At 40.2% G+C, this 16,805-nt stretch overlaps 1 protein-coding gene across 3 annotated transcripts in view; it reads right to left on the reverse strand.

Moving 5' to 3' along the window:
• The window catches only part of LOC139052368 (5-oxoprolinase), a 154,618-nt gene that overhangs the window by 82,072 nt on the left and 55,741 nt on the right, over positions 1-16,805 (reverse strand). For all 3 annotated transcript variants that reach the window (XM_070529466.1, XM_070529460.1, XM_070529470.1), the window contains 3 exons: positions 15,203-15,266; positions 11,681-11,781; positions 3,243-3,279 (listed from right to left, as the gene is read on the reverse strand). In XM_070529466.1, the coding sequence (XP_070385567.1) occupies positions 3,243-3,279; positions 11,681-11,781; positions 15,203-15,266 (202 nt within the window). The remainder of the gene's footprint in view (positions 1-3,242; positions 3,280-11,680; positions 11,782-15,202; positions 15,267-16,805) is intronic.

A 16,805-nucleotide genomic window follows, 5' to 3' on the forward strand; every position in this document is an offset into this window, starting at 1 on the left:
TGCATATGAGACTGGGAAAAAAATTGAGAAGTTGTCAGCAACAAAGCACAAATGTGCCAAGGAATAACAGTGAAGCTTTAGAACTTTGTTTAGCAGAGGTAGAAAAGCTATGGATAATCTTTGTTTGCTGAAAACTGGATTGTAGAGACAGGTTTGAGTCCTACACAAGCCAATGAATGAAGTGACAAATTAAAGAATGGCATTGCCAGTGTGAAGAACTATGCCTGCCTGGGTCCCGAAACTGCAGAAGGAAAATACAGCATTGCTGCAGTAGAAAATGTGATACAGAACCGCCCCTCCCCCCCCCCCCCCCCCCCCCAAGGGCTCCTATATCTCACAATCGCTTTCACTAACCATTTGTCTTTTCTTGTCATCTATCAGGCACGTAGCGGCTAATTCATGTGGCAATGAACCCAAGTAATTATGAAGAGTGAATAAAATGAAAAATCCCATGAAATGTTACAAAATACAACTATAGTGCATCAGATTTGAGAAGATGGTATAGCTATTAATTATTAGGCACGAACAAATTCACCATATCATTCATTATGTACGAAAAAATATGTGCAAGGGGGCACCCAGTCGTAACACCTGAAATGAGAGGCATCACTTTCTGCTAAGAGCATTTGTGTCTATATTACACATGATGAGGAAATGGCAGGAAGTCACCTGGTGTCGTCTCATCCAATTTTTATGTATGTCAATCGAAGAAGCCGATTAGTTACAGAAATTGTAATGATGTCACAGGAGTAGCTGCATGCTCATATGTCATTTGTTTTTTGGGGCAGTATGTACAGCCCTTGCCTAAAAAATTCAAGCTGCCATGACCTGTGTTAGTGCAACTGTGGGGCTGTGCCATGCTGTGGCTGTCCCCAGTGCACTACAGCGTGCAACTTGCACAGTAGCCAGTGCTTGAGATAATAGAGGATGAGGATCGAGGTAATAGAGGGTGAGGCAGACCGACATGCTCGCATGCTGCCAGGCAAGTCAGTTGTACAATAGCAAGTGTACTGCACCTGTCATCCTTGAGTCATGCACTGCACCACTGCACTGTGTGAGGGCGCTTGTTTTGAGAATAGCGAAGAGTGATGTGTGGTCAAGCTGCCAGACGACTTCTACATGTGTCTAAGGAAGTCTAGTTTCCTGTTTCAGGGCCATGACAATTGCTTTACTTTATACACGGCCCGACACAAAACCTTTACACACAAAACCAGACACCAGCATTACATGTAGCACTCAAGGGCAAGGTCATGTTTCCATGAAATATTTTAAAGCATATGTGTAGAGCTATATCTTTTACGTGGCTTGTACAGCACTAATCCAGTACACTGGATTATCCCCAGTTCTATATAGGTAGTAGTGATGAAAGACAATTTTAGGGTTAACCTGCTGAACTTCTTGATTGCCATGGCATTCTTAGTGAGTGGATTCGTCAAGACAGTAAACTGAATAATTTTTTAATGGTCATATAAGTTAGGGCTATTAATAATAGCACAAGTAAACAAGCTGTTGCTGCCATATGAGTTGATCTATTAAAATCTTATAAAAAGGAACAACACTATCAAATATGACAGGTGTGTTCTGAAAAAAATCCTGCCCTTACTTTACGCAAATTTTTCAGAGCAGGTTGGTAATCTGAATGCTTCCAGCTATCCTGTAAGCTTTTTTCTGCTAAGGCAGAAGTAAGGAGCATTATGCAACAAACTTCCAAGCAGCAGACACACAACAAACAAAATAGAAAAGAAAAAGTTGTCGTTCGGCCCATATTCATTGGGTCTCACATACACTTAAGAAAGTAACAGAGTAGTCAAACATTAGGGCTGTGTCTGCCCTCCTCCTGAAGCTGTCTCAATTTTGTAGGCTAACAAGTCGATGCTCGAAATTTGCCAGTTTGTATGGTTCTTCGCAAAAAATGTTCAGTGCCAAGAGGTCGTAGTTTACACGATTCACTTTTACTGCAGAATGATGCAGAACACATGGCAAACTGGTCTTAATGTCACATAAGAGAGTACTGAAATAACTTTTTTCTAATGAATGGTCATCTGATTGCCCACAGTGATAGCTATCATATGCATTCTTAATTATAGTTGCACCATTCTTGCTTGAAACTGGAATAAGTGGGCTAAGCTTGATTATCAAGGAAAAGATGACAGATGAAGGATGTGAAAAAGATAAAAACTTAGTGCCACTTTGATGATGTTAGCAGAAAAAGAACTTCACTTTTTGAATAAAAGCAAACTGTGCATGTCTAGTAAATTCGTTGTAAGTGCGCCTTCTGTGTGTGGTCTCTGCATCTTTCTCATATGTCATCATTAAGTTGCACTTCTGTCCCACCATGCGAGATGAACATACCTATGAATTAGGTAACTATTTATAATGATGTAACAGTTTACAAATTGGCATCATGCTTTTGCAAAGAGATTTCATATTCATTTTTCTCCATGAAGCTAATCATCAAATAAAATTTCACGAAATTTCTCGAAACTACACCTTCCTTCAAGTGACCCACCAAGTACATGAGGGTGTAAGTCAAGTCCCCACACTACAAAGCACTTCTACTGCAATACTTCATGACCAAAGAAACAACACTGAATACCACAGTTTTAGGCAGAGTGTAAGTCCAAGCCAGTTAAGGTAAATGCATGAAATATGATCTGTGACTAATGCACACCGCTACATTCATACTGTGGCAGAGCTCCCTACAGTCAAGTTTTCATTTCCTGGTGTGCAGAATTAACTTTCTCCAATTTGTTCTTTACTATATGTCAACTAAACTTTTATGACAAAGCCATTTTTATTTTTTCCTGCCTCATTTGAGTGATGACATCTGCTATTCATTTTGCACACAACAGTTTAGAAACACCAACAGTCAGCCACTAAAATATTTAAATCTGCAGTTTATCTTTGGCCATAAATACAGGACCTAGTTAGAATATTGTGCAGTTAAAGAAAACAGCAAAATTATCATAAATATATTAAGTGACAGTAATAAAATACCAATAACTGGCTAGCAGCTATAGTGCATTTCAAATGCTCCCAAATTTTGCTACCCGATCTCTTAAAATAAAGTTAACCTAAAAAAGTTTGCTAAATAAATGTTCCTTTTACAGATGGCACACTTAAGTTCTACAAACACATGCACCTTTATTGGTCAGTAGTCAACAACTATGGATTTCCTTTTATTTATGGCTGGTTAGTTACTTTGGCTTACATCCTATGCAAATTAGAAAAATTTATTTTACCTTTATGTTTGTGGATATTGATGTTCTCTGAAGAATCCTGCAATGAAGCAAGTTATAAGAGGCCTGCTCGAAGCATTCAACAATAAGTTTTGCATCTGAGATATGAGCGCTTTGAAGAACAACAGGTCATGTATCTTGAATCATTCATGTACATGGAGTGAAAAAAATTCTTTCAGAAAAACTGGTTTGAGAAAGCACCATGCATGCCATGCTAAACAGCCACAATATTTCTTACTGAAACCTGCTATGGTTAAGCCTAGGACACTTGCAATAAAATTTTTTTTTAACAAGAGCAATTCTTAGCACACATAAAATATATACATATATATAACAAAACTTTTTCTGGAAACAAGAACTAAGTCAAACCAAATCATTATCTAGCACAACGACATCTCTTACCCATTCGTTTGGTGTAATGAATCCAACTTCTGCATTTCAGTACTGTGTGCATCAGTTAGGCTTGTATTTCACTCCATAAAGTTGTGCAGTGAAATCCTAGTTACTACTAGATTTTGTAATGTGTAATGTGTCAACTTTAAAAATTTGTTTTCTTCCTTAACGAAAATAAACCTTACACTTTCTGCAAAAGTTCTTGATTTACTTCTCTTTGAGGGCCACTATTTGGAAGATTTTTTACAAAGAGCACTACAGTGTTCTCTGAACACTTAAATAGGTCAAAATGCTGTATTTTCCAAATTCAACGCAGTTTCCGGGGCTGATGCATAACATAAGGGCACAAATAAAATTTTAGCACATAATTTGTATTGTGCACACTAATATTATATCATGTCTATGCTTTTGCATTCGACCCATTTTTTGTACACAGCTTCTAGAAAATAGTATGTAATCTTTTTTTTTTCAACTTTTAAAAGCAAATTCCAAGAACAATATTAGAAGTGACTAAATTGTTTTCTATTAAAGAAACCATGTCTAGCAACTATGATAGTGTGGGTGCTGTGACAACGAAGACAATACTCAATTTTTGCCAACTTTTTCTCACACCTGGTTTGGTTCAATCTCAGAAAATTCAAATGACCCTAAAGTGTACAAAAAATTTTTTTTCACTTGAAATATTCTGGAGAAAGAGTTTACTGTCCTATTAATTATCTTATATTTTTACCGCAAAGCTGTCTATGGCTACCCTCCGGAAAAATTGTGGCTGCGACCAGAAAACACCTTGTGGCAAAGCCAACTTTCTTGCGAATGCTCTTAGCTCTCAATCTAATGTAGGTATCTTGGAAAAAAATCATACTGAAATTGGCCGCTAAGATGACTCTATCGTTATGCCAAGTTTCATTTACTTTTCATGATTACATAGTTCACAGTGAAGTTGTAAACATTGTGGAATTCCGATCTACTGTCAATACATGGGCTTCTACGGGAAGAAAATGGACAGCCCCATGTTTGTCCGCTAGGAGATATGCTCAATAGCAAATTACAAACAAATGTGTTTTGTTTCGTGCACTCTTTTGGACTACACCCGGGTCAAAGCGTATAGTCGCTCGCGTCGAGGCTCGGTTTAATGACCACCTGTGTATAAACGGCACTTTGTTGCAGCTGCGTCGGCAACACCTGCATCTTTAGAGCGGTGCCATAAAAGCCCTTCAACGGTAGCTGAGTGTATGTACGACATAGTGCATGACGTAGTGTGTGACATATTTCGCGCCTGATGTTTTTTTGTATTTTGCATAAATGACATATACATAATTATATGTATAATTACATACCAACAAAACTTTATACCAACATAATTTATACTACCATAACAGTTTCGCTGGTCAACCACCTTCACAAGGTGGAATGGCTCCTCAATTTTTTTTTTTTTTAAGAAAATTGGAGATGGTCAAGTGCATGGGTTGGGACAGTCAGCTTTGATTGACCAAATTGGGCAAAACACCCCTGAAGTAGCATAATTGGAGCCTCTAAGACACAGAAACACATTTAAAAGCACAAAAAGTCCTGATGAAGTATGATATGCGTCACAGTTTAGAATAATTTTGAAGTATACACACTACAGTCCATCAGACCGTGTAACATCTAGCCAAGAACAGCATCACAGTGCTACGGCAAATATACTGATATGAGTGCTTATGCCTTTCTTGGGCAGTTAAGGAATGGAAACATTGAAAACTAGTAGCCTAGTAAGAATGTCTCTAAGAATAACACAGTGATGAGTAGTAGCTTCAGATGGCCAATTTAATGTAAGTAAGGCCCTCTGGAGCTTCACTAATTGAGTACTGTATACATCCCATTTTTTCCACAATTTCATTCTCCGAAACAGCATCTGCTGTGGTTTCCCCACAAATTAAACACTGAATCCTAGTTCTTACAGATCACTTGCAGAATCCAATTCTTTCTGTGGAAAATCGTTAAAACCAGCCATTATTTTTATACTAGAGTGTGTTTGATAATGTGTAAGATTTATGAGTCTGCAACTGTGCTTTTAAAAGCCCAAAGATGCATAATACGTGATCAATGACAGTCAGGTGCACCAGCACTAGCGAGTGGTGCACAGCAGAGCAAGAGAAGCAAGATCTGCTGCAGCTATTGGTGCTCATGTCTATAAGGCTTCAAGTCTGTGTGCATGATTGCAATGCAGGTATCACTGTGCAAATGCAGTTGGTTTACTGATATGTCACTTTTGTTCCCTGGGTGGGCACCACTCCAGCTATTTAGAAAAAACATCCACACACTTGAAAAGTGAACCCTACTGCTATTTGTAAATTGCATGATTAGAAACGTTTGTTTCAGTTCTACATCTACTCACAATAAACTTCTTTGTATGACAGTTTATTTTCACAGAAACTAAGAGGCCACACTTTGCTACTACCTGTTGTGTGCATACTCCATTTGTGCATGTTTCAGTTCAATGTAAACTAATTAACTGAACAGCATTACTTTTTTTTTATTGCCCCACATACCAGGTGATCATTTCTAAGTTTTACAGAATTTAAAAAAATCACCTGTTGTACATGGCATAATTCCATTGGTTAAAACACATTTGCGGGCTAGTTGGTTTGAATCCCTGATAGAGTGTGTAAGCACAACTGAATGAGGAGGTAGGAAGAAACAGACACACAAAGACAGCACTACTTCCAACTATTGATTTTATTTTCACACGCATCGATAAATATATACTGTACGAGCGGAAACAAATGTGACAGCAAAAAAGAACATTCAATGGTGCATGTTGATGAACCGTACGTGGGTCCAAGGCATGGTCAAAACATACACTGCAATAGTTACAACGATAAATCGAGGAATTGTATCTCTTTTTCACATAGCGACACTGATGACTTGCTCATGCACCTTTCCTCTAATTTTGCAATTTCATAGGCCTCCACAATTTCCCTTGTCATCCTACTATGAGCCCTATACAAAACAGAAGTACTTTCAAACATAGGTTTGCATGGGAAATCTCGGCAATTAATGCCCAAATGGCCCAATATTACTCTAGCAAAGTTGTATTAATGTTCTTTTTAGTCTTTCATTGATGCATCTGCCAGTCTGACCAACATGCATTCTTCCGCACGAAAGCGGAATGGCATAGACATCGTTATGAGTGCAGGTTACAAATTGTTTGTGATGTTGTGTGGAACATGCGTTCCAACAAGCGCCTGGCAGATTCTGGTTACCCAATGCATATGTTCACCTCTGTCATGGAGGGCTTGAGGAGGAACTGTAAAAACACATCGAAGGGGAGCAGTACCACTGCTAGAGAAAAGAAAGTTGCTGTGGTACCATACATCCATTGTATTTCACAAAATCTCAGAATAATAGCAGCAATGTCGGGGGTGGGCATGGTTTTCTTTGCCCCTGGGCATTTACAGAAGCAATGCAAGTAGGTTAATTCAGAGATTAACAAAAGGAACGCATTCTACACAACATCACAAACAATTTGTAACCTGCACTCATAACGATGTATACGCCATTCCGCTTTCGTGCGGAAGAATGCATGTTGGTCAGACTGGCAGATGCATCAATGAAAGACTAAAAAGAACATTAATACTTCACTAGAGTAATATTGGGCCATTTGGGCATTAATTGCCGAGATTTCCCCTGCAAACCTATATTTGAAAGTACTTCTGTTTTGTGTAGGGCTCATAGTAGGATGACAAGGGAAATTGTGGAAGCCTATGAAATTGCACAATTAGAGGAAAGGTGCATGAGCAAGTCATCAGTGTCGCTATGTGAAAAAGAGATACGATTCCTCGATTTATCGTTGTAACTATTGCAGTGTATGTTTTGACCATGCCTTGGACCCACGTACGGTTCATCAACATGCACCACTGAATGTTCCTTTTTGCTGTCACATTTGTTTCCGCTTGTACAGTATATATTTATCGATGCGTGCGAAAATAATATCTATAGTTGAAAGTTGCACTGTCTCTGTATATCTGTTTCTTTCTACGTCCTTGTTCAGTCGCACTTACACGCTCTATCACAATTCCATTCCTTGAGCTGGAATACTCAAAGAGGTGGACATTACTTGCAAGAGAAACCAAAATACATATCCAGCAAATTAACGAATATGCACTAATTAATCCCGTAATTAATTACTTTACAGCACTTACTACAATTTACTAATTGAAGCTGGCGAGTTTGCAAGGTATACCGACTTAGAATGAATTTTCAGGGTGACACCAGTTTCAAGATATTCATTGCAAAAGTGCGCAACGAAATACATGGGTGTTCTAGTTACTTTTGTACTTCAATGCATAACAGAGCACTTTGTTAGTAAGTTTAGTAAGTTAGGACTTTGTTAGTTAGTAAGCAAAACAACAGCGCATTTTTACTGCAAGTTCGATGGTGCATATTTTGAAATTTTTGCCATCCGCAAAATTTGTTCCTAGTGGATATGCCTTGCAAACTAACCAGCTACAATGCATAAATTGCAATATGTGCCAAAGTAATTAATTAAGAAGTTTATTAGTGAAATTTTTAAATTTATGTTGTGTTTTTATTTCTAGTGCAAGTAATATCCACCTCTTTGAATATTCCAGCTCAATAGAATTATGCAATCTGCCATAAGTGATCTTTTTTTAATTAAGTAAAACTTAAAAATTATCACCTTGTATATTTCAACCACTCTATCTCCCGGACCAAAAGATTAAAACAAAATATTAGACTAGAGATGAAAGGTAGGTGGCCTTTGCTAAATGTTTCAAGGCAACTTTCCGATCTTTTGCTAGCCGAGTTGAACATCGTACCACGTGGGCGATGCGCATGCAGAATTCCTCTCCCTTGCACTACTTTAGTGTTTGCCGAGTGTGTTGAGTGTACGCAGCGTGATTGGAGTCACCCCTGGCTTGCTGTCACCTGCACATCGTCTGCGCTGCTGCTCAGGACTACGATCAAGCCACCCCGGGCGATGGTGATGCTGTGGCCAGTTCGGCGCAGTGACTTCGGCGGCCTCCTGTATCCAGCTCACAACCCTCGGCGGCGGACAAAAGAGCCGGCGGTCACCAACAGCTACGGCGGCTCTTGCCAGCAGGGCGCGTCGGCGCGAGCGACGCTTGCTCATACCGACTACTGCGTCGTCGTTTCCGGAGTCCTGGCCTGGAATCGTGCCGTCGAGTCTGCAAAGCTGCTGCTGTGACCAGCGGACGCCAGCGGTGTACCCAAGGACAGTCGGCTCGCATGCTATGGACAGCGTGTGGACATTTCCTCAGCGCAGCCACTGTTGCATGCACTACCTTGATGTTAGACCGTGTGACATGTTTCGCGGGAATATGTAGTGATTTAAGGTTGGGGGGATGCGGGGATGCGCGACTCTCGCGCGTCCCCTGATGTTTTTCCCGCATAGCGCGTCTCCTGTAATGCGGCTTCGCCGCGTGGCCTGCGTGATGCCCGCGGCGGTCGATGTGGTTGGGGCGCAGTGCGAGAGATGGCGCGAGTGTTGCGCTGCTAACGCCGCCGACAGGCGAGGTTACTTGGGCGCCGAAAGGAAGGCGCTTGCTCTCTTGGGTTCGAGATCAGCAAACGGTACGGACGTGCCGTGCCGTGCATGCGCCGACCCATGCTTCTGCGAGACCGTCTCGCGTGGCCGCCTTACAATGCGCCACCATTGGCGTGACCGTACACGCGAATGACCAGGCGTTGGGATCCAGCATGGGGCGAACATATTCGCTCGCTATCAGGTTGCAGTGAGTCGGACTTCAAGATTTGTCGCGCGCCCATCGGCATGTTTTGTGGATAGCAACTCGGCTAGCAGGCATTGATCTATGAAAGGTGCAATAAACGCCCTTGCGATTGTTTGCACTACTGTGTTGTCATTCCTTTGTCCCAAGAGCACGGAGGAGAACCCCCACAAGCTATTGCTTTGTAAATGGCACACATCACTTATTGCACTGGTAGAATTTGTTTGGCTCCTCATATCAAGTTTTCGGTTCCTTTCTTCCTGCATTCTTTTAGGCTTTAGAATCAATGACTTTCAGTGTGGGGAACATTCAGTACCATACACATACTCGATTGAAAGTTCTCAATCAGCTTTTCTCTGAAAACAAGCATACCTAGCTGTGCAACACCTTGAACTATCATTGGGACCTCTATATGCTATGCCTGGGATTCCTAGTGAAGAATAAGGTCACTTGCACAGGCTCTATTAAAGCAGTAAGACATCATACCACTAGCCAAGCTTCTGTGGAAGGTCAGGCTAAGGTCAAATGTATGCTCTTGTCAAAGTGATGATTGCTGGGTTTTAATGGTGCAAGGGAATCTTTAGCCAAAGAGCGCCAAGTCTTGTCAAAGTGAAAACACATGACTGGAAGCATTTATCATAATACATTGTCCACACACTGTTAAAACAATAATGAATAAAAGTAATCCACTGCAGGAAAAACTGGAATCATATACTCAATAAGTGGAACAGGAACATAAAAATCAAAATGTGCACTCCAGGGTACCATATTTTCCAGTGTATAAGACACTGTTTACATACTACCAAAATTTTCAGCGGTGCACCTTGTATAACAGTGTGACTTATATATAGAATTTATTGAAGGTGGCAGGTGTTACACGGCAGCACTCAGAGCACACATGCTTGCCAACTCGTGAAAGTTTGCATTTTACGCACCTATGCATGTGCAGACGATGCGAAATAGGTTGTACGCATCGAAATGCGGCACGATTTTGGCCCTTTCTTCATCATCTTGGTGATAATGTGAGATCACGCAAGCATCTCACTTTCCAAACGTTTGTTTTAGCTCCCACGTCACTGTGCAGGTGATGTTCAATTTGCGCTCCTGCCTTGCTGTGCTGACAAACACTGATGAAAGCATGGCATCGGCCCAGCATGAGAGATAACAAGAGTGCAAGCAAATGTTTGGAGAGTGAGATGACCACCCGACATCGCCCCTAGCTCATTTTTAATAGTGGCTGCCTCGTGTCCCTGTGTGCGTGCTGTTACAGGCATTGTCGTTTTTCATACACCCATTGTGCATACAGAAAACAGCGCGAGATATTTTTCTTGGGTGGCCAAAATCTCTGGTAGATCAGTGGTGTGTAGTAGCCGAGCACATCAGAATCGGGCAAGTATGGCATTTCACGACGAAGATATATGCGTGCAAGCCCACAATGTGTGAAACACATGCGTCTTATACAAAGGTTCAACATATATTAACTTTTCTGCAAAAGTGGCTGTTCTTAGAGTGGTGAGAGTTGTACACCAAAAAATACAGTATGCCAGAAAGTTTTAGGCACCATTGTATAAGTGTAGGTGTTGGAGCGTAAAAGTGGGCACTATGATAGACTCCACCAAGTCTTCAACACTGCTTTCATTTAAAAATTCTGCAGTCAAGTTCACCAAAGTGCACATTTTGCATTCTTTGATTTGGCAAGTGCAACAAGCAGTGGAGGCCAATTTCAACAATACCTCCTGTGAATATTTATTTTCCAAGACCCTCAAATGTGCCGAATATTGATAGATCTACCAGATGATAAAAATGTAGTGTTTGGTTCACACAGTGCATGAAAGAGCTTGAAGAATCATTCTGAAGCCAGTGTTATGAAGCATGTGCAAAAGCTAATATAGTCAAATTGATTAATTTCCTATAGCCTAGTAAGGAAAAAGTTAATGTGCACCTAAGAGTCAGTACAAAAGCATTCTTGCACTTAACTCCACCAGAATGCAGCCGCTACGGCCAGGGAATCAAATCCATGACTTCTTGCTCAGGAGCGGAATGCCATACCCACTTAGCCAGCATCGCCGGTACAGTTTTCTAATTTTACTGAAAATCAGAGATCGGAAGTGCTAGAGGAGCTCCTCCACAAAGCTTGTTGACAGCCCTTAGCTTCACTAAATTTAGTAAAGTTCGTACTACAAAGCTTTCATTTCATTGTGAAAACAACTAAGACTTATCAAACCCAAGTGAGAGTAATTTACTATTTTAATTAATGCTAAAACCATAAGGGACACACAATACATAAAGTGTACTCACTTTCCCATCTGTTCAGCAATGCTCATGAAGCGATGAGAGAAAAGAGAAAGCCGTACTGCATCCAACTCCAGTCCTATTTTTTCTTCATTAGACTTGCTAACCTGGGGAATTTGCAAAATATTAGTCCTGATTCTTCCGAATGCATCACATCTTTAAAAAGCAGAACTAAAAATTGTGCCGATTCTGGAGTAAGCTGCAAAACTACTATTTTCTACAGAGTTTCTTTCAAACTTAATTAATCATAGGCTAGCCTTAGACACCGCAAAATATGTATCCCCCTTGATAAGCAGATCCACTTGACACCACTACCCTCATTCTCTAGCACCAATTTTCACAAGAACTGAAACTTTTCGGTACTCTTTTTTTTTTTCACAAACAATAGCTGACTGGAATAAACTAACTGAAGCATACCCCCACCGTCCATGAGCTGTATACCATTTGTGTAAATAATCTTGTTATTTCATGTATTAATTATAGTTGTGTTGTAAAGAAGCTTAAATTTTTTTTAATCGTCTACCTTATGACCAAATAAATTGTGTGAAAAACATGTTACACATTGTTTCATCTTGTTCTTCTGTGTATATAATCTTTTGTATTTTGCTCACCCTGCTTGGACTTCTTGTCTGCATTATTGAATAAATAAATAAATAAAGCGTGTATCCTTTGTTGTAGAAGTACAATGGAACAGAAAAGTCAAGTGGCATTAAAATGGAAAAGTAAAACCTCATGAATGCTGTTCCAATGACCTATAACTATTGAATAATATATATATAAATTATACCAGAGGAAATAAGCTTATTTTCAGATCTCTTTTGTGTTATCACTTTACTTAAAGGCACATTACCTGCAACACGACACGTACTATGATACCTCAAAGCTAAATCATTAGGGTCTTGAATGGAAGCAATGCATGATACTCTTGAAAATTTTTTTAAAAATGAGACTTTTAGAATAGCACTTAAGCAGCATGAACAAAAAAACTATCTTATTTTAGTGATAAATTTAATAATTAAAAAACCTGAAACATTCAATAAACAGTCTACTACAGTTAATTCGATCCTGACAGGACCGGCGAAACCAGTTGAATTATTCAGCAAGTAGAATTAAACAAAAGGCAGAAAAAACGCTGAAACACGCCATTGATTCCTTTGGCAGTGTTTGCCTTTAAATTTAGTGCAGGCATAACAGCAGCACCAAAAAACACGCAGGAAAGAAAGGGGCACTGACAGAAACGGACAATCACTGCACACACAACTGATTTTATTCCATGAAAAGAGGTTGAATATAAAGGCTGCGTCGCGCATGCGTGTTCGGGGACAAATAATGCCTGCCACCCCAACACCCCATAAAGTTTTACTGCTGTGTGTAAAACATATTATGAGAATTGCTTCCCATTGCGTGGAGTACTTTTAACTGAAACAATAGTGTGCAGTTGATTTTCATTGAGTTTAGTGCACAGTAGCAGATGTTGCTTGCCCTGAAGTCATTGTGCCAAAAGCGCTGCTGTTATGCCTTCAATAAGTGACCAACTTGCATAAGAACTTGTTTTACTGAACTTTAAATTTAGCTTTGCCGCAAACACAGTTGTGTCTTGCGGTGAAGCATACCAAGCAGGGAAAGGTGGCACTGTTAGTGGACATAGCACGTGTTCCTTTATTTACACACAAACATGTGCCGTCTCCAGTCATACTATGAGCACTGAGAGGCCTAAGTTTACTTGCAGGCCTTAATAGGATTAGATAAGCTGCTGCTTTTTTGTTGGCTTTAAATGCCCCCCCCCCTCCCCCCGACTTTTTTCTTTTTTCCTTTTTTTTTTCATTTTACCGCCTTCCTTTTCGCTAGCTTTCCCAAAACGCAAATGTTTTTTCTCTGCTTCTCAGTGCATGGCGCATGCGCACGCGTATAATTAAGGAGCGCATATGCGCACATATAATTAAGGAGCGAGTACTAGGCCCCGTTAATGGTCGCATATACGAGGCGCACATGGCGCGCGAAATGAAAGCTCAAATCGCCATAGTAACATCAGAACCAATGCTGAATGGTTGCCAGTATGCTTATTAGGCATCTAGGTGCTTGTACTGTGACCGGAGACCAGTGGAACCCTTCCCATTCTTGATATGCTGATATTATATGCAATATAGCTGCATAACACGGCTGTAGTGCAGCGAAGCTGACAAGTCAAGTTTGAATTATCCGGCGAAGGCCAATATTGAGATCGAAATATCGGAAGTTTGTGCTCATAGAAATGTATGAGCACCAAAGAGGGCCTTTGGTTGGAATCAAATTAACCGAATCAAATGGAACTAAACAAGGTCAAATTAACGGAATTAGCCTACTGTATGTGCTTTGTCAGTGTTATTTATTTCTTGATGATAGAACAGGTTAACAAGTTTAATGGGTAAGATGCCGAGGTTGATGTTTGCCAATATGATGCCCATATTATGCACAAGAAGAGCAGTTTCTCCATAAATGTGGAGCCTTTATGCCCTAGCAGCAAGCTTGAGGTTCCTTTTTCTCTGCATTTTTTTTAGGCTTTTGGCACAATGACTGTCAGGGCATGCAACATCTGCTACTATGCACTAAACTCAATGAAAATCAACTGCACACTATTGTTTCAAACTCCACACAAAGGTAAGCAATTCTCATAATATGTTTTATGCACATCAGTAAAACCCTAATAAATAAAAGTAACTCAACTGTGGGGGGAAAATACAATTGCGCTCAACATTACAGCACAACAATAAATTCAAAACAATGCACACTCCCAAGGCTGTGCCAATGTTTAAGGCACTGTTACAGCAGCCTATTCGGAAAGTGGGCATACCAAAAGACCTGGCTAAGTCTTCACCCCTGCTTTCATTCTAGAATTTTTAATCCAAATCAGCTGAAGTGCAAATTCTGCCCTATCTGATAAAAAATGTTGAAAAAGAAAAAGCAAGCCTCAGGAAACTGAAGCTCCATGTCATTTTTAATGTTGCCTGCCTCTGAATTGGTGTTTTTTTTTTCTCAAAATCTTCTTTTAGAAATTTCAGTGTCCTTTAAACTTTTAATGAGTATGAAAATGTTTTTATTGAGCTTGCCTCAAATGCCTATGAAGTGAACACTAGCACAATCTGTCAGTACTTAGAAGAAGACTTTGAGCTAAGAACACACATAAAACAAAGCTGCAAAAGCATACAAACAATCAGGTTAATACATCTGGTTTGGTCAGCATGCTGTATGTGTACCAAAACCTCTCTGGAAAAGTTTCAATCTGCGAGCAAAATCTGGTGCTTGCATGTGTGCGTGTGTTTGTGAGTACAATGAGCATTCCTAAAATAAAGTGGTAAGCACAATTTACTTCCAATCCTCAAGGTAAGTAATACGCAGAAGTAAAGCAAGTCAATACATGATGATTATCAAACATGTTACAAACCAGTTTAGTTAAGCCTTCCTACAGCACCTTTTTAGTTATTTTTTTTTCTAAAATATTAGAGTATTTATGTTAATGGAAAAAAAAAAGTATCTGGAAATAAAAGTTACCTCAATGCTTATGTCTCCATGTTTCAGAACTTCAGCACAGCATGCAGGCTCCACAACAATTGTGCTTTGAGAAAAAGAAAATCCCAATTGCTCCTGTTATGACTGCACTGATGACAACACTACCAAAACTACTAGAAACAATGTAGAAAAGGTGAACAGGAGAAGGTTATGAAATTGTCAGGAATTACGAAAACTTCCAGCACAGCAAAATTGAATGCAGATTCAAAACATTCATTGCACAATATTTCCCACATTAATTAAACTAAGTAACAATGTAAATGCACCGTGTCTGAATTTATGCATCCAAAATTGTGGCCTTGTCCGGCAGTGATGAAGCACATGTAGCAACATTAAAACCTTTATAAGCCTTTCAACATGTAATATGAGCTCTTAAGAATGCAGACGTTTCTTAGACTATCATAAAGCACAATGTTCCAGTAAATCACAATTCTTGCGGCAAGAAAGACACTCAACAAACAGAAAAAAGAACTTAGAATAGGCATCTATTGACATTCACAATAGCATACACTAGGCAACTGCAATCTTGGATTCCTCAAACAACGAGCCTGCTCATCTTAAAGGGCCCCTCACCAGGCCCCATAGCAAATTTTGGTTATACGCTAAAAGGTATGTGTCCTCTAGGGAGCGTTCTGCCACAAAAAATTTTTCACATCGGCTCATTAATAGCCTAGATAGAGATATTTCAGTGCCGCGAACTCATAATTTCCGGAGGCGAGCTCCACTGCATAGCGAGACACTATCTCCACTTGCCCCGTCTAGCCTCCGCAAGTGAAATTCCTTCCCTGCGTTCTCCCATACCAGACCTCGAGGATCGCATGATGCATACATCACAGGCCCCGCCTTTTTTTTTTTTCTCAATTTTTCTCTCTCTTTCTTTTTTCTTTCTTTTTGCGCTGCGCATGAGTTGTTGTGATTGTCCGGTTTCACACAATGCACGATTTTGTTTGCTGTGCGCAAAGACACATGACTAGCGGTATAATTCAGTGCTACACAAATACTGAGGCAGAACAAGCAGATCGCAGAGCATAATCACGCGCTGGAACACGGTAGAAAATGGCACAGTTTGACTTATACCGTTAATGACTTATACCGCTAGTCAAATGTTCTCATGCACAGCACGCAAAATCGTGCACTGAGCAAAACAAGACAAACAGAACAGCTAGCGTATGACACCACCAGCAGAAGTGTGCCACACAGCAAAAAAGCAAGAAAAAAGAAAGAAGGCAGGGCTCATGACGTATGCATCATGCAATCCTCAAGCTCTGGTATGGGAGAACGCAGGGAAGGAATTTCCCTTGCGGAGGCTAGATGGGGCAAGTGTAGAGAGTCTCTCTCTTGGCGATGGCGCTCGCCTTCTGAAATCATGGGTTCGCGGCACTGCAATATTTTTATCTTGATTATTAATGAGCCAATTTGAAAAATTGTTGTGGCACAGCACTCCCTAGAGGGCATGTAACAACTTTCAGCGTATAACCAAAATTTGGTATGCTGCGTGGTGAGGGACCCTCACCGTAATAGGATTTTTAGCGCCAGTCACCACTGTCACCAAAATTGCCAACAACGATTATGGAACAGATTTGAA

The sequence above is a fragment of the Dermacentor albipictus genome, chromosome 1 (genome assembly GCF_038994185.2).
Source record: "Dermacentor albipictus isolate Rhodes 1998 colony chromosome 1, USDA_Dalb.pri_finalv2, whole genome shotgun sequence".
Lineage (NCBI taxonomy): Eukaryota > Metazoa > Arthropoda > Arachnida > Ixodida > Ixodidae > Dermacentor > Dermacentor albipictus.